Source organism: Bubalus kerabau, chromosome 1 (assembly GCF_029407905.1).
Source record: "Bubalus kerabau isolate K-KA32 ecotype Philippines breed swamp buffalo chromosome 1, PCC_UOA_SB_1v2, whole genome shotgun sequence".
In the NCBI taxonomy this organism is placed as follows: domain Eukaryota; kingdom Metazoa; phylum Chordata; class Mammalia; order Artiodactyla; family Bovidae; genus Bubalus; species Bubalus kerabau.
This window is the reverse complement of record NC_073624.1, coordinates 7,252,004-7,277,241: the sequence shown is the minus strand read 5'-3', so window position 1 is coordinate 7,277,241 and position 25,238 is coordinate 7,252,004. Positions and strand designations below refer to the sequence as shown.

Sequence of the window (25,238 nt, the reverse complement as noted above, 5' to 3'; positions counted from 1 at the left end):
TGAACTAGAATTCCATTTTTATGATGTGTCCAACTTTCGCCCCTCCAGTTTCTGGCTCCATAGGGGGCAAAATACGCTAATTTTAATTTAGTTTAACAAACACGTACTGAGCTATGTACTGAGGATTCGAAGAGAAATCTGATTTGGTCCCTTTCCTCTGGGGTTTCCCAGTCCAATAGGGGCAATTGATACTTAGCTAAAGAGGCTGGTTACTAACTGTTGTGAGAGACACAGGCAGTACAGGCTTTGGTGTGGATAGGGCAAGATGAACTTTGGTGGGAGATCTGTTCTCATCCTAACTTATAGAAAGGAATGTGTTCACTTTCTGTAGCTGTGTAGCATGCCCTCCATGCGAGGCAGCCTGGCCACCCTGACCCTTCTTGGCAAGTTGGTAGATGCTGTCCCTGCTCTGGCAGACAAACTTGTGATGGAACATGGTGAGTGACCTCTGGGGAAGAGCTGCTTCTACACTTTCAAGAGCTGCTTTGATCACACTTCCATCTGGGAGGAACATTCACTGTGTACACCTGGAAAGACATTACTTTCCTTCCATAGGCTTCAGTTTCCTCATCTGCAAAATATGCTTTATATTGGCTAATTGGGGAAAAAAAGTATTGCTCAACTCTGGTCTTGGGCTGTTTCTATTCACTATTTTAACACAAAATAATTAAGTATCTACTATGAGTCTTTCAGATGGGAGGAGGAATTAATTCTGGAATGCAGAAGCACTTTCTATCAGTAAAAGGAAATAAGTATCTCATAGAGGATTTATCCAAGGGTAAATCACTTAACTTCTCTATGCCTTGGTTTTCTCTTTTAGGTTCCCAGAAATCATGTATTGTGGGGGATTATAGGGATTACCATGACTACCCCATTCAGGGCAGTAGTTTGGAGTGTCATCTAGCAGTTGACTTGTGAGGTTCCCTTGATCCCTTGGTTGTTTTCTGGATAGGTGACCTGATGGAGCATCTGTTGAGAGGTTTAGTGTACCCCAATGAGGGGGTGCAGGCTTCTGTCTGCTACCTTTATGGGAAGCTGTACTCCTCCCCAGTTGCTGCTGAGATGCTTTTGGGCCATTTCCGGGAGAAGCTGTGTCCTCTCTTCCTTTCCACCATGAATGGTGCCCAGACAAAGGAGCTACAGATCAACTGCTTGGGTAAGATGTGGGACTGGAGAGAAAAGAGAAAGCTTTTGAGATTTTTTTTTTTTTTTTTGAGGATTTGAGATGCAGACTCATTAGCAGTGGGGAGGTTTGCTGCTTTGCACGGGGTAGAAGTCATGGATTTGGGAGATAAGAGGCACAGACTGTGAAAGATGCCTCATGTTGGTGTGGTATCTTAAGAACGTCACCTTTGCAAGAAGAGGAGGAAAAGTGGGACAGCAGTTTTTTTGCCTCTGGTCTTTACTGCCTGCCCTGGTGCATCCTGTACTTGCTGCCAAATTAATCTTCATACTGCATAGCTCGCGTCCCGTCAGTTTCCTATTTGGAAAATCATCTATGGCTTCCTCTGGCCTCCAGGGTGAAGTCCAAGTTTCTCTTGTTATTTGAGGCTCAGTGTACCCTTTCAACCTCTCCTGTTAACTTCCTTACATAAATACACAAAATCTATCAAATGCTTTTGAGCAGGGAGCTTTCGTATTTTGGATAGAGGAAATGGGCACTGGTGATTGGGTGCAGACCTGTTTCAGAGCAGGGGCTACAGGGAAAAACATAGTCTGGGCAACAACAATTTATTTTCACAGTTTGGGTCGAGAGCTCTGTTTTGAACAGCTCAGCCATACATAGAGAGTGTTCATTCTGAACCAGGACCCTGTCTGGGTTTGTACAGATGATTAAACCCATGCTCTAATCTGGAAATTCATAGTCCATTGTGGAGGGCAGATGTGGACAATTAGAATTAATTGTGGTGTGTGCTGTCATGAAGATTGCAAAGAAAAAGGTGGGATTCTATTCAACGTAGTACTCTAAGTCCTGCCAGAACAATTAGGCAAGAAAAAGAAATAAAAGGCAGAAGTAAAGGAAGGAAGTAGTAAAATTGTCTCTGTTTTCAGATGATATTACCTTATAGGTAGAAACCCCTAAAAACTACACTGAAAGAAAAGAGAAGTCGCTCAGTTGTGTGTGATTCTTTGTGACCCCATGTACTGTAGCCTACGAGGCTCCTCTGACCATGGGGTTTTCCAGGCAAGAATACTGGAGTGGGTTGCCATTTCTTCCTCCAGGAGATCTTCCCAACCCAGGGATTGAACCCGGGTCTCCCGCATTGTAGGCAGACACTTTACCGTCTGAACCACCAAGGAAGTCCAAAAAACTACACCAAAAACTGTTAAAACTATTAAATGAATTTAGTAAAATTGTAGGATACAAAATCAGTTGAATTTCTATATGGTAGCAGCAAACTACCTCAAAAATAAATTAAGAAAACTCCTATCTACAGTAGCGTTAAAAATAATAAAATGCTTAGGAACATCTATGGAGAGATGAAGAAACTTCTAGAAGATGTGTGAGGAGCCACCTTGGGTGTGTCCTTGTACCCATGCTGCTCTTGCCTCACTTTCCCACCCCTTTGTTGTCTAGGTTTGCTAAAGCAGCTGCTGAAGTATGATCTCTTTGTGTCCATGCTCATGAACAAGTCTGCGCTGGTGAAAAGTGCTGAGAGTGTTGAGGGGCCACCAGGAGAGACCCCACTGCCTTTGGTGCTCAAAAAGGTAGTTGTCCTGTGACTCCTGGTCTCTGGCTTCAGGAACCTGAATCTCCTGGGGCTTTTTCCTTATCCTTCTACGTAGGATTTCGGAAGTACTTTCTCACTGGCCAAAACAACATGCTATTGGAAGACTCAACGTTGGTTTTCTTTCAGTCGTGAATCTTTATGTTTGTATCCTCCCCTTTACATCTGGGTTGTCTGAGAATGGAGAATACACCCAGCTGTGGAAACAAAGCCACCTCAGTTGTTTTGGGGATTATTCAAGCTTCCCAGCTTGGTACGTGGAGCCCTCTTTCTCTGGGCCCAGCTTATCCCTTCAGCCTTACTTGCCTGTCTCTTCTATCCCACAACCCAGCACTCCAGCCAGATGCAACTTCTCCCTGGTCCTGTATATTCTAGGACCTCCTGTCTCTGTGCCTGTGCAGATGCTCTTCCCCTTTGCCTTTAAAGCCTTTCCCCTCTCCTTGGTCTGATTCAGCCTTCAAGGCCTATAGAGCTCCCCTGTCCCCTGGCTCCTTTAGGTAGAATGTGCCCTCTTCACAGTGCTTACCTCACCATGTTGTGGTTGATCAACTGGGAGCTTCTTTAGAGCAGGACCTGAGTCTGACTGTCTCTGTCCACAGTGCTCAGCACAGGGCTTGGCAGAGCTGCTTATCCTCATCTGATACCAGGGATATCACTCACTGACTAGACTGTGGGACTGCTTTTGTGGAAAGGAGGAGGTACCTTGGTTAGAAACGGGAAAGGGACAGTTAGGATTAGGTAAGGTAGGAATAAAAAAACCAGAGCAAACTGCCCCTCCTAACCTCCCTGGGACGCCTCTGGAATGGTCCACGCAGGGCCTGTGAACTCTCAAGAGCAAGTCTTGTGTCTTTGAACCACAAAATCTCATAGTGGGTTAATTTCTGTGTTCACTTAATTGCTGCTGTCCTGGAGTCCTTGGTGGTGTCTGGTTAGAACATTGCTGCTGGACTTAGCAGGAGCACAGCGTCTCGTGTCCTCACAGTGCACCAAGGCAGCATGAGAGTGGCGGGGACAGAGACTGGAGAGCACCTCCCTAGGGAGAGAGAGCTTCGTGGAGACAGGAATCTTGGTATGGAGCTCCTGTCCTCCATCCATACGTGGAGACTGTTTCTCTCTTGGCCATTTCGGATGATTAGTGTTTTATTTACTACAAGAATCAGCAAGTTTGGGACTTGGGTGAGGTGAGAAGGCACTTGCCTTAGGTGGAAAACTTAAGGCGGTGCTAAAAACTCAGCAATCAAAAAAAAAGTAAGAAAACCTCAGCAATCAAGATAAATAGTATTTTAATGCAGAATTTTAAAAAATCAAAGTTAATGCAAAAAATTAATGATGAACAAAATATCAAAATTTTAAATAAAGACTGGTCTGTATTCTTCTACTTCCATTCTTCCGTTGTTTTTTTTTTTTTTTTTTTCCGGTCAGTCTAATCCCAACACAGTAAGGAATATACGTTTTAGGCCAAGAATCATTGCTTTGCTTAATGGTTACATGTCATTTTTCTAAGGCACTTTTAAAATACTGTAACAGCTCTCAAACTGGGAGACATTTTACCATTAATGGTATGTCATAGTTTAATTATAGCTCTTCTTTCTTAGTGGTACATAAAATAATGGTTTGCCTTTTATCACTAGGCATGACTGAAATACATGTCATTTCCTATATAAAAGAGAACAAGATAAACATTAATATCTAGAAACTCCTTTATATGCAAATAGAAAGGCTGTTTATGTATCCATTTTTAAGTCTAACATAACTGAAATGGGTTTAAGTTTGTAGTCCTCAAGAAATGTGCAGCTTGGTCCTTTTCCTTTGAAGCTCTAAAATCATGCACTCTCTCCTCTGTCTTGTGCTGTTTTGCTTGTCATTTCCCCCCCAGAAGGCCAGTTTCTTCTATACTTAAAATCTCTGGTTGCATTTAACTCTTTCCTTGATTTCTGAAAGTGTTGTTCAGTTCAATTCTGTCACTCAGTCATATCCAACCCTCTGCAACCCCATGGAAAGTGTTTTAGGGACTCCTAATAGCTATGGTGTCTAGTAGGAGTTTGGATGTTATTCAGAGTTCAATGGAAATTCATTGAAATATTTTAATTAGAGGAGTAACCTGATTTAAAATTTTGATGAGGGAGGCATCTCAGTTGTGGAAAGACTCCTAGGTTTGGATGTGGCTGACCTGAGTGTCTGCCTGAGCTTTGCCACTTACGAGCTGTGTGGCCTGGCATAGGTAACTTTAATGAGCTTTCGTTCCTTCCTCTGTGTGTTAAGGGTCCCCGAGACCACTCTAGGTTCAATGACTCACTAGGAAGACTCAAGGATTCAGTGTACAGTTATATCCACAGCCGTGATCTATTACAGCAAAAGAATACCAAGCAAAATCAGAAAAGGGAAAGGTGTATGGGATGAGGTCTAGGGGAAAACCAGGCACAAGCTTCCAAGAGTCCTCTCCTAGTGGGGTCACACCAGATGCACTCTATTCCTCCGGCAATGAACTGTGACAGCATGTATGAAATGTTTAGCAGGAAAGCTCTTTAGAGTCTCAGTGCCCAAGGTTTTAATTGGGAGCTATCTGATTATGTAGGTATCCTCTGCCTAGCACATACCAAAATCCCGAATTCCCAGAAAGAAAGCAGGTGTGCAGCATTAACTGCATTGTTTGAACAAATGGTTCAGTAACAATGAGCCACTCTTACAAGTTCTGGGAGAATTGGGAACCCTCCTGAAATTCAGCTTCCCAGACTCAGTGCAGACAGGACTTTCTAAGGGTACAGTCTCAGGTCTGCAGTATTAACTCTTCCCTGCACACTCTGTAAAGTGAGGCTAATAGTAGAACCTTGCCTTGACACATCCCAGGTTTGTTACAAACATCAAAACTGGATGAGGGCTGTGAAAATAACTTCTGTCAGTGAAGGCCAGAGCATTCTTGGGGAGAGGTTTAGTGTTCTTGGAATGCCACTGTGTTCTTTTGTTCTATTTCACGCCTGCTGCTGTTCATAGAGACTCTTTTCCATAATCCACAGCTGCTCTCCTTGAATATCGTGATTACACCTGGTGCCAGTAGTGTGGGAGGGATTCAGAGACAATCAGGCTCTTGCCCTGAGGCACCCAGGTGCCTCCCTCTGGTCCTGTCTGTGTTGTGACTGGCACATTTTGCTGCCTGTTTCTCCAGCTTCTTCTCTCCAGAGATGAGACTCTGCAGGTGGCCAGTGCCCAATGTATAACTGCAGTATTAGTCCACTCACCAGTGAAGCACGCCCTGGCCTTCATCCACGCTGACATCCCAGGTGGGAGTCCCCTTCTAACTTTCTCCTCTGAGAACCCCAGAATTCTGACTGGAGATTTTCACGTAGCAGCGGCAGCAGCAGTTCTGTTGGGATTCTTTGTTATGCATACTGAAGGGACCAGCTGGTGGCATATTCAATATATATGACAGAGTCTAGGAAATACATCTCAGGAAATCTGAATCCTCTTTCGACAGATTTCTAACTGACCTTGAACAATTTGTTACTGATTTTTAGACCAGTCTAGGAATAAACCATCTAGAAATAAACATCTAGTGTGGGGTAGTAGAAAGACCTGTAGAAAAAAAGGAATTAATGTGTCTTGAAAGTTTGTGATGAGCCGGAAATATGCCCTGAGGTGCATTGTAAATGTTGCCACATTTAGGTCCTCATCTTTGCTATTTTATGAATAAGGAAATTGAACTAGAGAAGGGAAAGTGAGCGAGTGAAGTCACTCAGTCCTGTCTGACTCTGCGACCCCATGGACTAAAGCCTGCCAGGCTCCTCCGTCTGTGGGATTCTCCAGGCAACAATACTGGAGTGGGTTGCCATTTCCTTCTCCAGGAGATCTTCCCAACCCAGGGATCGAACCCGGGTCTCCTGCATTGCAGGCAGACGCTTCACTGTCCGAGCCACCAGGGAAGTCAGAGAAGGGAAACAGCTGGTTTAAATCCACAAGGCTTGGCATTGGCAGAGAAGGGATACAAAATCAAGGCTCTCTGGCTCTAAAACCTCTTTTCTCTGCATCATGTTGCTGCCCATCCTGAGAATCAGGGGACCTAGGTTCTAGTCCCTCTTCTACCACCAGCTGTCTCTCTCTGGACCTCAGTTTCCCCATCTGTAAAAAGAAGAAGTTAGACAATAAGCTAGAGGGCATTTTCCAGGTTTATGTGTGAATTAATGATCATGTCTTAGGGCGAGGGTGTATGAACAGATGAAGTGACAGGTATGAGATGCTTAATAAATCTAAACCCTAGTATTAGTTAAGGGAGCATTATCACACAGTTTTCATATTGCTTCCTCCCTCTCTCCCTGGCCAGAGTTCCTCTTTGAGCATCTTTCCTCTTCCAGTGAAGTGCTCGTCTGGTCCTGCTACAACTGTTTGATACTCCTGGCAGAAGAGCCACTCTTCTTTTCCAAGTGCCACACGGTGTATGGTTGGTACTGTGGGTCCTGCACTAGCTCTGGCTTGAACCTTGAAGTTAGGTGGCAGCAGCAGTGATGGGCGGGCTGGCCTGTACTTTGGAGGAAGGTGCTGGTCTGGTCATTTCCATCAGCCCCAACTTGTCACCAGATTCCACAGGCAAGCAGTGATATCCAAACAGTTCTGCTCTCCGTTAATTGGCAGAAGTATATGTTTAGCGAGAAAAGGACACTCCTGTCAGCCACGAGATGAATTCCTGTTGTACCTCAAGAACAACCTTACTCAGCCTTGGAGCAGTCTTTTCCTGTGCCCCAGAAATCTCCCCATCTAATTAGTCCCCCAACTTTGATTTAACCTTTCAAAGTTTTTTGAAACTATCCCTTCTTCTTTCCTGGTGATACCTTCCTTGTCTGGAACTTTTTATATCACATCTAGATTTTTAGACTGGGCACATTCAATTATTCATATTCTGTGTTCCTATGCTATGGCCAGGCATCAGGCTGGGAGCTAGAGATTTAGACATATAACATGGGACATATAACAGGGACATTTAACATGGTCCCTGTCCTCTGGAAGGGGAGGGAGATATAAACAAGGTGGTTAGGGTTATGCTTGAGGGGATGGACAAGAGGTGTAGGAGGCCAGAGGAGGCCCATACCTCTGCCTGAGTGGACCAGAGAAGGCTTCCTGGAGAGTGGAGGTCTGCGCTGATTCTTTGAGGAGAAATGGGAGTGTATGTAGTAGAGAAGGTATAGTAGCCCAGCCAGTGGGCATTGACGAAATACCTCGAATGCCAGGGCCTGTGCTGTGGGTTGTGCTGGGTTTGGGGAGACAGAGGTGAATCATACAAGGGCCTGCCTTCAAAGATCTCACAGCCCTGTCCCATCAGCTCAACTTGTCAGGACTGCTGCAGGAGAGCTGCCAGCAACTGTGTGCTGTCCAGAGCCTCTCCCCTCTCCTGGGAAGGCAGGAAGGAGACTACTGGGCACTGATCCCTGGCCTCTGCTGTGTCATTTTGAGGTAGGGATCGAGTCGGTGGTGAGGAGCCTACAGGGAAACCTGAGGATGAACAACACTGAGCTGCACAAGCAAGGCCTGCTGCTCTTTGCTGAGATCCTGACTCGGTGAGCTAAGTGGCGGAGCAAGCCTGCAGGGGCCAGACCGGAGAAGCAAAGAACTGGAGGTATTTATTCCTGATGGGGTCAGTGATAGGAATCCACACGCTTATTCTTCATTTATAATTTCTCAGGCAGCCAGAAGAGATCAAGCTGTTCACAAGCTCAGCCATGTGCAGAGATGCTGGCCGTGCCCTCCGAGAGGCAGTGAGCAGCCCTGTGCTGGAGGTGGCTGCTGAGTCTCTGAAGGCCATTTCTGCCTTTCTGAGGTGAGAGACCCAGACAGACTGAACTTTCCACCTCTGCGTGTACCCAAAGGCCTGTCAAGACCAGAGTAGCTTCCAGAGGATACTTGTCCTTTAGGTCAGGGAAATTTCGTTGAATTATTTCTTTCCATTATTCTGCTTACTCTGTTCTGCCTTTATGAAACTGCCATTTGGATGTTGGGCATCCTGGATTGGTCATCTGATTTTTTTTCTTTTGTTTATTTTCTTTGTCTGACAGTTTTTCATCTTTTTGTCATTATGTACTAGTTTCCAGGAGATTTTCTTGACTTCATTTTTCAACCCTACTATTGAGTATTTTACTTCTACTTTCATATTTTAATTTGGAAGAGTTCCGTCCGATTCTTTGCATGTCTTTTAAAATAGGATTTTATTCTGTATTTATTTTGTGGATATAACTTTTTGAAACTCAGTCTTTTTTTTTAGTCTGGACTTTGCTCCCACTTCCTTTCTACTAATTTTTCCTTATGCCTAAAATACTGTTCCCCTTAAATCTTTGCATGACTGGCCTCTTTCCATCATTGAGGTCTCATTCAGAGTGTCCTTTCCTAACTGACCCATTTGGCTATTGCAGCACCTACTTGAAAGTTCTTGTTTATTCATCTGTTTCGTGTCTTCTCCACAATATAACATGATCTCCAAGAATTAAGAGATCATGTCATTTTTTTTTTAAACTTCTATATATCTCACTCCTAATAGATAGTCAGTATATGAATGGTGTTAAAATGGATGGTGAGACTAAATGAGCCTAGGGTCAAATGGGAAATCATTCCTTAGTAAGATGCTTGATCTTGAAAAAACTATTGGAGGAAACCAATATAGAAAATTTTACTTTGTTTCTACATTCTCCCTTTTAAAAATCTAATAAAGTAATATATTAAAATACAAGTTTTATAATGAAAAGAAGAAGTCCTCTGTTCCTACTTTCTAAAGGAAACTAATTTTAACTCATTTTGTTCTCATTAAGTTCTGGTGACTTATTTCCCTAACTCTAAACAATATGAGTGCAATGCTATTTCTTTGTCCATTTAGAACATTTCATTGACTTGCCAATAGGAAAGACCAGGACTTAGCTGTTTTGCCTTCTCTACATTTCCTTGACATTTTTACTAGTTAATATTTTGTTTTCAAGCTTTTAAATAATATGCTTAAAACCTGTATTTCTTGTTCCCTCAACTTAAAGCAGTATCTTTTAACACCCTACTTGGTTAGCTAGGTATATTCACACCCCAACTCTTCCTTAGCTTTCTCCTTACCTTCTACTTCTCAATATCAGCTGTACCTTTAATTTTGTATTGTACTTTTAATTTATATTGTAAAGGTTGTTAACATTTATAGTCTCATCTGTAACCATAATTAAGTCTTTGTCACTTGCATAAAATTGCTTCTAAAAATTGAAAGGAAGAATAGCATTTATATTATAATGGCTTCAGATTGTCTCTTTTCCCCTTTTGTCCTTTCCTGGATTTGAATCTCTAAATCTGGGGCATGAATCCTAACAAGAGTGAGATGAGTAAACCAACAGGGTAACAAAGCCCTAGAGTAAGAGCAAGAGTCAATCAGAAGTTCCCAGGCAGAGCTGCAAGTCTCCCAGGAGGTCAGTGTTATGGGGGACTGATAGCACCTTTCAGGCAGGAGGCAGGGTTTGAGCTGTGCTATGCGGGCTTCCCTGGTGGCTCAGATGGTAAAGAATCTGCCTGCAGTGCAGGAAACCCAGTTTTGATCCCTGGGTTGGGAAGATCCCCTGGAGAAGGGACTGGCTACCCACTCCAGTATTCTTGCCTGGAGAATCCCATGGACAGAGGAGCCTGGTGGCTACAGTCCAAGGGGTTACAAAGGATTAATAACCTTATATTATTAACATTATAAATGTTAATTTTATTATGTATACTAACATATACATACACAAGGGGTGAGAGAGATAGATTTGTGGAAGGACTAGGATTGGTCAAAACATGTAGGTGGGAAAATTTAGGGATTACTGAGGGTACAGTAGTCAGTCTGGCCAGCAGGTTGTGTGAGGGTAAGTAGTACTTGAAGAAGCCAGAAAGCTGGTTGGATCAGAATTATGGAGAATTATGGGTAGGGAGCTTATTAGGTTATTAAGGTTATTAATATAAGTTTATATTTATAAAGTTAATATAAGGTTATTAATTATAAGGTTATTAATCCTTAGATGCTTTTATTTTTGACTTTAATTTTCCTGAATGTTTAGTGAGGTGGTCCCTCTGAGGTGGAGTGATTCAGAAGGTCTCTGGGAAGCCCAACCAGAAGAGGGAATGAGGAGTGAGAACTGTTGAAAAAATTTAAAGATGGCAGAGCCAGACCTTGGCTATCAATGTAGGATAGAAAGTTAGAGCTTCCATTCAATATTGTTCACTAATTGTAACAGATGTGCCACACTAATGCAGTGTGTTAATAGTAGGGGAAATTGCAGTAGGGCTGGGGGAGTATAGGAACACTGCACTATCTACTGTATTTGTTTCTGTAAATCTAAAACTGTTGTAAAAAATAAAGTCTAAAAAGGGGGAAAAAAATGAAAGAGCTTCTAGAAGGGAAAGGGGAAATAAAGCCTTCACTATATACGGTTAACTGAGCAATTAGAAGGCCCAACAGATTGCTCTCAGAGTTCAAAAACAGCCCAGAGATGAGGGTTAACATAGGTTTCTTCTTAGTTACTGCATTGGGTTGAATTAGCATCCCTCTAAAATCCATGCCCTTGTTTGGAAATAGGGCCTTTGTAGATACAATTGAGTTAAGATGAGGCCATACAGTGTGGGCTCCTGAATCCAGTGGCTGATGCCCTTAGAAGGAGAAGGGAGTTTGGACACAGGCACACACAGAGGGCCATGTGAAGACCGAGGCAGAAATTGGAATCATGCATCTATAAGCCAGGGAATGATAAGAATTGCCAGCAACCACCAGAAGCTAAGAAGCAAGGTAGGATTCTTCCTAGAGCCTTTGGAGGGGCTGACACCTTGACTGCAGACTTCTAGCCCCCAGAATGTGAGAATAAATTTCTGTTGTTTTAAGCAACACAGTTTATGGTAACTTATCATAGCATTTCTAGGAAATCAATACAGCAAACTATACCCTGTCAAGTAGTCAGTCCTTCATTTCTTTAACTTTTTTTTTTTTTTAATTTAGCATCAATTTACAATGCATCTAGTTCTGTTAGGTAAAGTGAAAAGGCAGAACTGGCCCCTGGCCTCTTGGAGCTCACATTTAGACTAATCATGACTCTTGCCTCCTCTGAGTCTATACAAATATGAGAGTTCAGATGGACACTAAGTATTACTTTTCACATTGTTGCACATTCTCATATTAATTGAGTCTCCAAACATAGTTTCCAGTCTCTGCTTATAATCTCCAAGAGAGCTCACTTCCTCCTAGATACTCTTGTCTACCTCTATAGAGATTTTTTTCAGCTCTAAAAAAATTTTATTGACGTATAGTTAATTTACAGTGTTGTGTGCCTCTATAGCGTTTTGACTCTTAGAAAGTTCTTCCTTATATTCATTCCTTAAATAAAATCTGGGTCCTTGATAACATTTACCTATTGATCATGATTTTCCTCATCAAGGTAGCAGAAATCAAATTTGATTTCTCTTCTCTAAGAGAGCTTGGGATAGGGTGGGGAGGGAAGAGGGAGGGGGGTTCAGGATGAGGGGACACATGTATACCTGTGGCCGATTCATTTTGGTGTATGGCAAAAACCATCATGATCAGATCAGATCAGTCGCTCGGTCGTGTCTGACTCTTTGCGACCCCATGAATCGCAGCACACCAGGCCTCCCTGTCCCTCACCAACTCCCGGAGTTCACTCAGATGATATTGTATAGTAATTATCCTCCAATTAAAAGAAATTAATTGAAAAAATAAGAGAGCTTATCAGTTATTTGAGAACAGTGGCCATATACATCTCTTGATACACCTTCTGTTCTAGGTAGTACTTCTTTAATTGGGAGGTCTTTTTCAGTAAGAAAACCCTCTGTATCCTTAATGACAATAACCATAGTCATATGCGTGCATGCATGTGTGCTAAGTCACTTCAGTCGTGTGTGACTCTATGCAACCCTATGGACTGTAGCCTGCCAGGCTCCTGTGTCCGTGGGGATTCTCCAGACAAGAATACTGGAGTGGGTTGCCATGCCCTCCTCCAGGGGATCTTCCCTACCTAGGGATTGAATCCACATCTCTTACATCTCCTGTATTGGCAAGTGGGTTCTTTACCACTGGCGCCACCTGGGAAGCCCAGTCATAGTCATAGCTGTCATTTATAAGGACTTACTATCTAGTAAGCACTGTCCTGAGTTCTTTGCATACATTATCCAATTTGGTCCTCAGCATAATTCTATGAGGACAGTACTGTTACCTTTCACTTACTAGATGAGGAAACTGAGAGCTGGAGAGGATGAGGAATGTGCATAAAGTCACACAGCAGACAAGTGCTGGACCTGGGATTTTTGTCAGATCAGTTCCTGGACCCAAGTTCGGATCCACCATATGCCCCCTCATTGCCTGAGAACCTGGGGCTATCTTGGGGTACCCTGACCTCACCATAGGCCTACCTTTGTCTCCCTGCATGCAGGAAGGATCATCAGAGTGCGCTGCCTGTGCTGTACAAGGAGCTGCAGGGCTTGGTCAAAGCCATGCTGAGCCGGTGTGCAGATCTGTCCCAGACGCCGCTGAACTGGAGGCCCCTGGTCAGTGCACAGCAGCTGCTGCTTCTGGAGATCATGCTGTTCTGTGTTTTTAGAAGATAATTAGTACATTGCATTATCTTTATATGCCACTTTGTAGCTTTTTCTCATGCACACACACCTACAACAAGATGTTATTTTTTTTTACCATAACTGCAGAGCTCTGAGGCTTAATAATTGTTATCCTCATTAGGAAACCAAAGCCACAGGGGTTAAGCAGTTTTTCTCTTAGGTCCAAAGCTAGCAAGGACCTGAGTTTGGGTAGTAAATCCCAGGGCCTACTGTATGCTTTGTCTTTTATATCATCCAAGTGGGTACGGTAAACATGCTCACAAAATTATTTAAGGCTGGATTCACTAGAATCTTAGAATCTGACGAGTGTGCAGTGTGTCATAATTGTTAGCTTTTAGTGGTCCAATCGGAGAAGGCGATGACACCCCACTCCAGTACTCTTGCCTGGAAAATCCCATGGATGGAGGAGCCTGGTGGGCTGCAGTCCATGGGGTCGCGAAGAGTCGGACACGACTGAGCGACTTCCCTTTCACTTTTCACTTTCATGCATTGGAGAAGGTAATGGTAACCCACTCCAGTGTTCTTGCCTGGAGAATCCCAAGGACGGGGGAGCCTGGTGGGCTGCCGTCTCTGGGGTCGCACAGAGTTGGACACGACTGAAGTGACTTAGCAGCAGCAGCAGGCTTAAAATATCAGAGGAAATATTATTAATATGAGTGCTTTATGTCTTCTAGATTAACTTTGGAAACTAAGCTCTTTGCACATGATACGGTGGGGGAATTTGTGTGTTTTGGAGCAACTAATATGGGTGTTACAGCCAGTGAGGCTAATGTCGACTAGCCTGTGACAGCTTTCTAGGTATAATAGAACAAGAACCAGTCCTGTGCTTCATGGGCAGACAAGAGGTTAAGGTTCCCCTTTGTACCATTTTTTTAAAGGAGCTACTAGATGTCTGAATTTTTGAGGATATCCATAAGACCCCCTGGGAAGTGTTAGGTGTGTGGGAATGCCAGACTCCAGTGCGGGAGGAAGAGGTCTGTAGTCCTCTAAGCAAAGACTGGAATACAGAGTATGTACTTGACTAGTAGTTTCCCTCTTTCCTTCTCACTTCAGGGCCATGCCTCCAACAGAAATTCGGAGAGGGCCATTCTTCGAAGAGGGAAGTTCCTCTTGAACACTCTGGAGGGATTTAGAAATGCCTGCAGGTGAGGAGCTCTTTACGATCTGATGAGGTAGTAGTATGGAGGGTGGGTACAGAGAGTAATGGACAAAGGGTGAAGTTCTAGAAGCAACACTTGATTTCTGATGCTTTGCTGCATAGTGAGAGGACTTTGGCTAGGGTGGAGAACAGGGATGTTTGTGAGTTTGGAGTGAGTATGTGGAGGAGGTCTCTAAAGGTTCCCTTCTAGTGAAGTTTTTGTTGCTGTGCAATGAAGTTGTATCTCATTCAGCTTTGTGCCTCATCCCAAGTAACCTAGCTCTCCATGTGTTCACTGACTGCTTGTTGGATTAATTCAGTTCTCATCAACAAACATTTGTTGAACCTACTGTGTGCCAGCCCTGATGCTAGATAGTGAAAGTAGAAAGATAACTCAAATCAGCTCTTGCCTAAAAGGAGCTCACAGTTTCTTGGGAACAGAGACAATTTTGTGTATGTGTGTGCAATTCGTTACATTGTCACAAACCTGGGGAAGGCTTCCAAACAGAGAGAGCAGCACACATAAAGGCAAAGAGATGTGAAGCAACAGACAGCATGGTATGTTGAGGGAAGTATTAACGCATATAGTCGGGTGGAGTGTCACTTGTTATGGGAGAGAGGGCAGGGAGCTCGAAGCTGGAGGGGGGTGCCCAAGACCAGGTTCTCCCTCACTGAGGCCTCCGGAGTTTTCTCCAGGTCTGCTGGTGGGGATGCTTGCCCTGAGCCCTGAACTCAGAAATCCCTCTAAGAGGATGAATCTGACCTTGTTGCATAGACAGTAGTAAATATACTCATATTTATTTCTCAGGCTGGCTATGGAATTCCAGAGGGAGCCTTCAGCCCAGGAGAATCCATTCACAGCTCCCAGTGCTGAGAAAGAAGACACCTTGGAGGCCTTCTCAGAATTTCTCCTCAGTGCCTGTGACTCCCTGTGTATCCCCATGGTGATGGTGGGTTGGGCAGCAAGGATCTTTGGAGGAGAAAGACATGAAAGCAAGCCAGGCTGAGAGGCACAGAACAGTGACTCGACACTCAACTAGATCTCCTGAGGGTCTTAGCAGTGTTGTTCTTGCAGTTACTTTTCCTTTGGTTTTAAAATCACAATACAGTGTTTTTTTGTAAACAATAGATTAATAGATGCCTCTTAAAAAGTAGAAAGTAGTAGTAATAAAATAATAAATCGGTAATGTTTCAGTTCAGTTCAGTCGCTCAGTAGTGTCTGACTCTTTGTGACCCCATGAACTACAGCATGCCAGGCCTCCCTGTTCATCACCAACTTCCAGAGCTTGCTAGAACTCATGTCCATCGAGTCAGTGATGCCATTCAACCATCTCATCCTCTGTCGTTCCCTTCTCCTGCCCTCAGTCTTTCCCAGCATCAGGGTCTTTTCCAATGAGTCAGTTCTTTGCATCAGGTGACCAAAGTATTGGAACTTCCTGTGAATATTCAGGACTGATTTCCTTTAGGACTGACTGGTTGGATCTCCTTGCAGTCTAAGGGACTCTCAAGAGTCTTCTCCAGCACCACAGATCAAAAGCATCAATTCTTTGGCGCATGTTAATGAAGTGATAAATGCCTTATATTCAGAACTTAATTTAACCCTCCCATTGACCCTGTGAAATAGGTCCTATAATTTCCCCCAACTTAAAGGTGATTTTTCTATGGCTGTAAAGCAAGTATATGACAGTGCTGAGGTTTGAACCCATGTGTTTTGTCTGCCTAGTAAAAATGGCAACCCACTCTGATGTTCTTGCCTAAAAAATCCCATGGACAGAGGAGCCTGGTGGGCTGTGGTCCAGGGGGGTCACAAAAGAGTTGGACATGACTGAGTGACTAAGCATGCAAAGAGCAACAGTCAATGTAATTTAGGCTTCAGTAAGTAGCACATATGTGAGTTCTGTAACATGAGAGATGGCTGCTCTCAAGAGACCTGGTTTTGAGCTGACTTGAGACAAAGATGGTAGGAAGAGCAGGGTCCATAGTGTTGACTGCCCGGATGACCCTGGGTGAGTCTTGTCCTGTTTGAGTTTTGGACATCCTATGAACAGTCTGTTAGTTGGGAAAGGAAACCTCCAAAACACCCACTGGAAACAGTAGGTGGCAGCAGGGGAGCATCCTCTGGTTATGACAGGAGAGCCTCTTTTCCTTGAAGAAGCCTTTGAGCCAGCATGCCAGGGTCTTCAGGAGGGTAACTCTCAGGGACCATGGGTTACAACCCTGATTGGCACACACTAACAGTAATAGTTGGGCCATTCACTTTGGTTTCTTTCCCTTCTCTGCCTTCCTCCTAGATTTATGAAGTGTTAGAGCTAGATCTAGAATTAGATTATAGAATTGTGGTGTTATTCTTGCTTTCTACTTTTCGGCATTTTATACATTTTCTTTAATGAACTTGTATTACTTTTATAGTTGAAAAAAAACTTGGTTTGAAAACCAAATGAAAAGTATCTGTAAGAACCACATCCCTGAGGCCCTGGCTATTTATACATGAGGAACCGAAACAGTGAAAGGGGAGGGGGTGACTGACCCAGGGCACACAGCGACCTTGTGCAAAGCGTGAAATAGAACCCAAGTTTCTCTACTCTGTCTACCACGTCAGACTGCCTCGTGATTCTATTCAAAGATCACATGAAAAATAAACATGAAGGAAGTTTGTGAACCATATTATTATATGTTAGAAACATGAGTGTCATTCATGTCACTATAATGCATAGTTTAGAAAGTGCTTTTTACATGTGAGATGTCATTTGTTTCTGGGAGGTAGGGCTTGTGGTTATTCCTGGTTTACTCTTTGGTAGATGCCCAGAGCAGTAATGAATCTTGCACAGTTTATTAAGTGGCAGATGTAAGCCATGGATGTAGGCTTGTGATTTCAGGTCTCTGAGCTTTTTTTTGTGTCCATCAGAAGAAAGAATTTAGACTCTTACTGCTAGATGATGCAGTTTTTGCTGATGCTCTTTCTTCTTCAGAGGTTCAGTCCTAGTGGACTATGCGCTCCCTCTTGGTTCTTTGCAGAGGTACTGGGAGCAGGCCACTCACCCAGCCGTGATGGAGGTTTTCCTCTCGGTTCTGCACAGCCTTTTTGTCATCGTCCCTCACATGAAGGAGAAATTCTCCAAGAAGCTTGGTAGGCCACAAGCAAGTATGGAAGTTGGAAGGGGGGCTGGCGCCTTAGGCAGTTGCTCAGGGTACTCAGAGAGAGTACAACCTGTGGGTGGAGGGTTACTCATTCGTTCAGAATCAACATCCACACTCTGCCTAGTGTTGAGTGGAAGGATATATCATCCAGCAATCAAAAGTCTTTAAAGGCAGTTCTCAAATTAATTGATAGTTCTCTGAGTCAAGAAGGTTCCAGTTCAGAGCCATGGGTTAAACTGCTGTCTCAGAAAGTTGCTGTGAAACTCTGAGAAGTTAATTCCCTACCAGAAGCCCTAGGATAGAATACAGATTATCCTCAACACTAGCTGGGGCAGTGGTAGCTCTTGTCTAGAATCCTGCTCTTACAGGGGCCCGGGATGGGCAGGACAGTGGTCACTTTTAAGCAGGGTGGAGTGGGAGGGGGGAGACTGGGAGAGTCAGGCAATGCAGGAGACTGGGCCAAGGTCACCAGCTAATGCGGAAAGTTCATCAGAAAAGAAGATGAACTTTTATTCAGCACTTGCTCTGAGCTAAATATTTGTTAGATCTTCTATATACATATATCTTACTTAGTTTCGCAGCAGGCTTTGAGGTATAGATATCGAAACTGAATCTCAGAGAAGGTAAGTAAGTGTCTCAGGGTCACGTTACTAGTTAGCGATGGAGCATATTTGAACCGAGGTCTGTGTGACTCCAAAAATAGTACCACTCAGACTTGGGAATCCCTGTAACAAGCCTGGCTTAAACCACTCTCTGCTTTCTTCCCAATTCTCGCAAGCTGCCTCATCCTTCATACGACTGGCCCTGGAACTGAAGGCTAGGTTCTGCAGTGGCCTGAGGTATGTACTGTCCCAAGGGGCCAAGTGTCCTTCTTGACTGGACAAGTGGAAATTTCTGACTGGTGTGGTTTAGTTATAGGACTGTGGAGGGATTGACACAGTGTCAGAATTGCTCAGCACCTGATGTTATGAGGTGGATGGGCTTCTCTAGCTTTTACTTATCTGGTTCTGATATGACTCTCATTCCATGTGATACTCAGAAGGGCACCTTTTAGCATCGAAACTGGAAGGGCTCTTAGAGATCATTTGTCTAACTCTCATTTTACAGACCAGGAAGCTGAGGCCCTCACAGGGTAACTGATGCCGTGCCCATCAAGAGGGTCATGTCCTGTTTGCTGCCAGCCCAGCAATTCCAGAGGAGAGGCTCTGTTATACAGAGTAGAGAGGTTGCTGCTTCAATCTCTCTCATTAGGTTTCTAGAGCAGCCTTCCCATTTCTGACTTGCTACCTGTTTCTGCATTTGCTTGGCAGATTCCACTTGTTACTGCCTACAGTCCTCAAGGTAACCTCAGTGGAGTATCTAGCCCTCCTTCCATATCTCTGGATAGAACAACTGATGTTCAGGAGAGAATACAGGGATCCACCTGGGTTCAGATTCACAGTTTTGGATGTTTGTAATTCTCCTGAATCACCCATTTTGGGTTCAACAGTTTCCCCTTTTTCTAGTACTTGTTAGCCCCTTCCTGACCCAGGAGCACATTCTGTTTATATGTTTTATTAATTTGGAGCTTTGTAGCTCACCTTGACTTATTTTTTTCAGGAAATTTTTCGTGAATACCTATATGGGCCAAGTGACTAAGTTACACCTGTGGGCAGCAGATTCCATATTTACTTTTCACAGCCACCTCCAGACCTTCGACCTTCTCTACCAGGGCCATGGTTAGAATTTCCTTGGTCTCTGGTACAAAGCAGTGGTGCCTCAGTACCTGGCAGAGATAATGCTGTCCCAGCCAGAGTAGCAATGTCCTCTCTCTTTTTCTGCTTTCCTCTCCTCCCACTAAGTCACTCAGCCCTGAACCAGGTGTGTTCCAGTTTCCTGTACTACATGTGCATCAGCCTCTTCTCAGCTCCAGAGAAATCAGGACCACCTTCCCAAGAAGGTAAGATGCTGTAGTTTGACCACTTACGACTTCCATGGTAGTGTCTTAGTCTCTGGATGTCTTACTGATTGGCTGAGTCATAAGTCAGTACAGTAATAAGAAATCTTTGCCTAAAGCTACCCAGAAGAACCATGGAATCATGGAACGATGGAACTATAAGCTGCTTCCTAGGGAGGGAGGTGAGATAATAGATCAGCTCTCTGCCTATCCAGGTGTGGTCTGGCCTGCATAGGGAATGGCATGATGATTTCTGTCCTGGTGGCAGCCACGTCACAGCAGCCTCTTGTGCTTACCAGCACCAGTCCCCTACTGCTGGCCAGTTCTCTCTCTTGACTGAATAGGAGGAGCCCCACTTCTGCCTCCTCAGACCCTGAGACCCAGATATCTTGTTATATCTCGGAGCACCAGGAAGAGCAGCCAACCTTACTTACATGCAGACTGCATCTTTCTTTTACATTTCAGGAGAAAGGGTAGGTGGGTGTGCGAGGCTCAAGGATAATAATTTTGTTATGATCACAATGATCATAGTGTGCTTTGGTAGAAAAAGCAATAAACTTAGAATTAGGAAACCTGACCTGATTGCTGCCATGTCTCAGTGGCACATTCCATCTCACGCTCTACTTGGCTGTAGGCGCATTGCATTGGCAGGATGGACCCTTTCATGTGACCTCTAACTTGGCCCCCTGCTTTCAGTCTCTCATCCAACCAGTCTTCACAGACTGCTGGAGGGTCTATCCAAAAGCCAAGTTGACGTCTCAACTCCCCATGTCAACATCTCAACTCCCCTGGCCTTCAGCAGTCATCTCCAATCAGCAGTCTATCAGGCATTGTTTGACAGTGATGGAGTTTTCTCTGGTCTGTCTGTGGTGAAATTTGGAAAGTAAGGGTAATGTAGTGAATTTTCCATGAAGTTGAGTTTATTCAAAACTTAAGCTCTGAGGTCCTTTTCTTTCATATTCTTTTGGTATTCAAATGTTCTTTCTTGTAAGAAACAGAAGTTTCATAAGAAATGTAGGAATCTGCCCTCAGGTTAAAATCCACATTCTATACTCCTTGTTCAAGGTCTTTCACAGGCTACCTACAAATTACATCACCCAGTTCCTAAACCCCTGATACTCCACATCTTTTCACTGATGGTCCAGTCACATTGAACTCCTTGCTGCCCCCTAAACATGACGTCCTCTTATGCCTCCAGGCTGCTGAACACCTTGCTTCCTGGCTTGGCAAGCCTCTTCTCTCCTTTCTCTGCCTGATTTCTGTTCACCCTTCACGGTTCCCTCCTCTTTGAGCTTGCCCTCCCCATCGCAGGTGGCATGAGTCACTCTCTCTTCCACACTTGAACATGGCACTGATCACATGTCCTGCAATTATCTGTCTCATTATCTATTTTTTTCCCACCAGCTGCCAGCTCCAGGAGGTAGGGCCCGTGTGTCATAGCCTGGCCTAGAATAGCCACTCAGTGGACATTGTCAAGTGGATGAATGTATCCAAGTCCTTCCACATGTTACCTTCAGTCTTTCCTGAGAGACTAAGAGAGGGAGAAGAGACTGCTTGCCTTTTCTCCTGTGTGTGTCCTTGCTGTCCTGTGCAGTACTCTGTATGTACAGACACGTATGTGACCGTTACCTGCTCTCCTCTGTCCTTTGTGTGATTTTCTCTGGCCTGTTCCCTCCCCAGAGCTCTCTGCAGTGTCTGAGCTCCTGCAGCATGGGCTGCCCCAGATAAGCAGCAGGGGCCCTGAAAGCCTTGCTCTCCTGTCGGATCGCCAGTATGTGGAGGAAGCTGTTCGCCAGAGACAGTACTGCATCCTGCTCCTCTTCTACCTGGCCTACATTCACGAGGACAGGTCAGTGCTCAGAGTTGGTGACTGACAGTTGGTTCTGGAAGCTACATCTGTAGCCAGGTTCAGTTCAATAACTATTTACAGAGGCATCCTCTCCAGGCCTGGTGCTGAGCACTGGGGACATGGAGATAAGTGAAAAATGGCGTGTATTCCTGAGGGGCTCACAGTTTGGAGAGACGGGTAGTCTCAGGAGTGAAGGACAGAGCCTCGAATGCTGATGAGAATTCCTTGATATCCCTGAGGGTGTTGTTTATGCACCAAAAAAAAAAAAAGTCACTAGTTTACTTTGGTTTTAAGAATTACTATACAATTTATTAAAATTTAAAATCAAAGTACTATTTTTCATTAAGCTTTTAAAAAATTATTGAGGTAAAGTTTACATAGCTAAGTTAACCATTTTAAAGAGGACAACTCAGTAGCATTGAGTATATTCACAGTGTTGTGCAACCACCATCTCTGTCTAGTTCCAAAACATTTCCATCACTCCAAAGTAAAGCCTCTTATCCTTTAAGCAGTCACTCCCCTTTCCTTCTGCTCAGCTTCTGGCAACTTGCATTATGTCTCTATGGACTTATCTATTCTGAACATTTCTGGTAGATGTGGTCATACATATGTGATCTTTTGCACCTGCTCCTTCCACTGAGCATAATGTTTTCAAGATTCATCCAGTAAACGTAATGTTTGCAGCAGGAATTGGTACTTCATTCTTTTTCATGGCTGAATACCATTGTGTGTATACACTACAGTTTGTTTATTCCTTCATTCATTGATGGGCATTTGGGCTGTTTCCACCTTTTGGTTATTATGAATAGTAATGCTGTGAATATGTGTGTACATGTGTTTGTCTGAGTACTTGTTTTGAGTTTTCTATTCCTTTTCTGTATACACCAGGTTTAGAATTGAGGAGTCATATGGTAATACTATGGGTAACATTTTGAGGAACTTGCGAACTGTTTTCCAGAGGAGCTGCAGCCCTATCAGCAATATTTGAGCAAGGGTTCTGGTTTCTCCATATCCTTGTCAAGACTTGTCCATCTTTTTTATTATAGCCATCCTAGTGGTTATGAAGTGGTTTTTGCATTGTGGTTTTGATTCTGTTCAGTCCAGTTGCTCAGTCATGTCCGACTCTTTGTGACCTCATGGACTGCAGCACGCCAGGCTTTCCTGTCCATCACCAAATCCTGCAGCTTGCTCAAACTCATGTCCATTGAGTCGGTGATGCCATCCAACCATCTCATCCTCTGTCATCCCCTTCTCCTGCCTTCAATCTTTCCCAGCATCAGGGTCTTTTCCAATGAGTCAGTTCTTCACATCAGGCAGCCAAAGTACTGGAACTTCAACTTCAGCATCAGTTGTTCCAGTGATCAAGGTTGATTTCCTTTAGGATTGACTGATTTGATCTCCTTGCAGTCCAAGGCACTCTCAAGAGTCTTCTCCAACACCACAGTTCAAAAGCATCAATTCTCTGGCACTCAGATTTCTTTATGGTCCAACTCTCAAAACCGTACATGACTACTGGAAAAACTATAGCTTTGATTATACAGACCTTTGTTGGCAAAGTAATGTCTCTGCTTTGTAATACACTGTCTAGGTTTGTCATAGCTTTTCTTCCAAGGAGCAAGTGTCTTTTAATTTAAATTTTGATTAAATTTAATTAAAGAAATTTTGGGGGGATGAAATTTGTCTATTTTTTCTGTTGTCATTTGTTGTTGAGCAAATCATGTGCTTGTTGGCCATTTGTATATCTTCTTTGGAGAAATGTCTATTCAAATCTTTTGTCTAGTTTTGATTCAGATTGTTTGAATGTTTTTGTTGTTGAGTTTTAGGAGTTATCTATATGTTCTGGATATTAGTTCTTTATTAGATTTGCAAATAATTTCTACCATTCTGTGTGTTGCCTTTTTACTCTGTTGATAGTGGATTTGGATGCACAAACTTTTAAAACTTTCATAAAGTCCAGTTTATTTTTTTCTTTTATTGCCTGTGTTTTTGGTGTCATAACCAATAATTCATTGCCAAATTCAATGTCATGAAACTTTTGCCTTATGTTTTGTTCTAAAATTTTTTGTATAGGTTTAAGTCTTTCATTTAAGTGTGTTTCTATTTGGGGTTAATTTTTTTCTATCGTATTAGGTAAGATTCTAACTTCATTCTTTTGTATGTGGAAATCCAATTTTCCCAGTGCCATTTGTTGAAAAGACTGTCCTTTCCCCACTGAATGGTGTTGGCACCCTTGTTGAAAATCATTTGACCATATGATGGTACAATACTATTAACTAAACTTTATTCAGATTTCACCAGTTTTCGTGTACTGTCCCTTTTCTGTTCTAGGATACAATCCAGGATACCACATTGCATTTAGTATTACCTATTTTAAAATGTTTATCAGAGTCTTAATCTGATAGGTGAGACATACCCATGGTAGAAAATTTAAAAAGCATAAAAGGACATGTAGTGAAGTTGGTCTCCTCCTCATCCCCATCTTCCTTGCATGTACAAGTGTAGAAATCTCCCTTCCCCAGAAAGGAGCCCATTGAACACACAAATGTTTAGTGATAAATATGAGAAGAGAAGGGTGAACTGGCTGTCAAAGCAGGGCCTCCTGAACCCCCAAAGTAGCACCCTTCTTTTTAACACTGCTGGTCCAGCTGCCTGATGCTTTACCTTCTAGGTGTGAGTGAGGAGTCTCTGTCCCCTAACAGATCCTTGCACAAAGCAGAGAACTACATGCTGTGCATGTGTGACAGTGCTTTGTTAAGTATGTACAGCACCCTCTTTGTGCAAGATGTCATTAGGCTGTGAACATGCTGGGACAGAAGGGCAGAGGGAGGGTGTGGCCAGGGAGGACAGCCATCTCTGCCTTTTTCACTCAGACTGTCCTTGGTTGACAGGTTTGTCTCAAAGACGAAGTTATTCATGGCTGTGCAAAGCTTCCTCCTATCTCTGCAGGACCAGGGTGAACGCCCTCCACTCGTGGTCTTCAGAGCTTCTATCTATCTGCTTGCAATCTGCCAGGACAAAGATGGTGCCTTAGATGAGGTATGGACCAAAACACCTGGGGCTTTTCCTCCTTCTCCTGCTCCTCTTCATCATGGTTCCTCGGAAGACTGTTTTGGTGTATATATAGAAATGCTGGGTGGCAGAGAGACAGTGTGTGTTAGGGGACTAGAGGAAGACAAAGTGCTGACACATACAGAACTCATGTAACTTAGTCCTCTCATCAGTTCTGGGAGGTAGAGATTACTGTTTTTATTTTATTGATAAGAAAATCAAGACTTAAGGACTTCCCCCAAAGTCCAGTGGTCAAGACTCCATGCTTCCACTAAAGGGGGCATGGGTTTGATCCCTAGTTAGAGAAGAAGGATCCTGCATGCTGTGGACCTAAGTTAATTAGGTCCTAATTAACCTAAGTTATAAAGGTCAATTAGGTTAAAGGCTGTTTTCTTAGTACCGCCTCTGGTTTGTGCAAGAGGAAAAAGGAAAAGATAACAGTTTATGAAACAAAATGTATTGCTGAAACCTACATCATTGTTAGCCAGGCTGCTCTTGGATTACTTTGATGAGGTTGTATGTTACAGGTTTTCTCCCTCCAGCTTCTTTATAAACTCTTAGGCCTGGAGCAATCATTTCACAATATATACATTTATCAGATGATTATGTTGTATCTCTTAAACTTGAAAGTCCCTCAGTCGTGTCCGACTCTTTGTGACTGGACTATACAAGCTGGAATTCTGGAGTGGGTAGCTGTTCCCTTCTCCAGGGGATCTTTCCAACTCAGGGATTGAACCCAGGTCTTGTGCATTGCAGGAGGATTCTTTACCAGCTGAGCCACAAGGGAAGCCCATACCTGAGCTATCA

At 43.6% G+C, this 25,238-nt stretch overlaps 2 protein-coding genes across 2 annotated transcripts in view; one reads left to right on the top strand and one right to left on the bottom strand.

The window, feature by feature from the left end:
- Positions 1 to 2,140, bottom strand: part of PMM1 (phosphomannomutase 1) — a 109,479-nt gene extending 107,339 nt beyond the window's left edge. Inside the window, exon 1 of the mRNA XM_055566325.1 lies at positions 2,137 to 2,140. The gene's annotated coding sequence lies outside the window, so the exon portion shown is untranslated. The remainder of the gene's footprint in view (positions 1 to 2,136) is intronic.
- The window catches only part of MEI1 (meiotic double-stranded break formation protein 1), a 56,889-nt gene that overhangs the window by 8,035 nt on the left and 23,616 nt on the right, over positions 1 to 25,238 (top strand). The window contains exons 5-19 of the mRNA XM_055566291.1: positions 332 to 437; positions 953 to 1,156; positions 2,579 to 2,709; positions 5,893 to 6,007; positions 7,045 to 7,161; positions 8,173 to 8,272; positions 8,398 to 8,532; positions 13,139 to 13,253; positions 14,376 to 14,467; positions 15,269 to 15,410; positions 17,476 to 17,587; positions 18,377 to 18,437; positions 19,440 to 19,537; positions 21,215 to 21,383; positions 24,272 to 24,419. Of these exons, the coding sequence (XP_055422266.1) occupies positions 332 to 437; positions 953 to 1,156; positions 2,579 to 2,709; positions 5,893 to 6,007; positions 7,045 to 7,161; positions 8,173 to 8,272; positions 8,398 to 8,532; positions 13,139 to 13,253; positions 14,376 to 14,467; positions 15,269 to 15,410; positions 17,476 to 17,587; positions 18,377 to 18,437; positions 19,440 to 19,537; positions 21,215 to 21,383; positions 24,272 to 24,419 (1,845 nt within the window). The remainder of the gene's footprint in view (positions 1 to 331; positions 438 to 952; positions 1,157 to 2,578; positions 2,710 to 5,892; positions 6,008 to 7,044; positions 7,162 to 8,172; positions 8,273 to 8,397; positions 8,533 to 13,138; positions 13,254 to 14,375; positions 14,468 to 15,268; positions 15,411 to 17,475; positions 17,588 to 18,376; positions 18,438 to 19,439; positions 19,538 to 21,214; positions 21,384 to 24,271; positions 24,420 to 25,238) is intronic.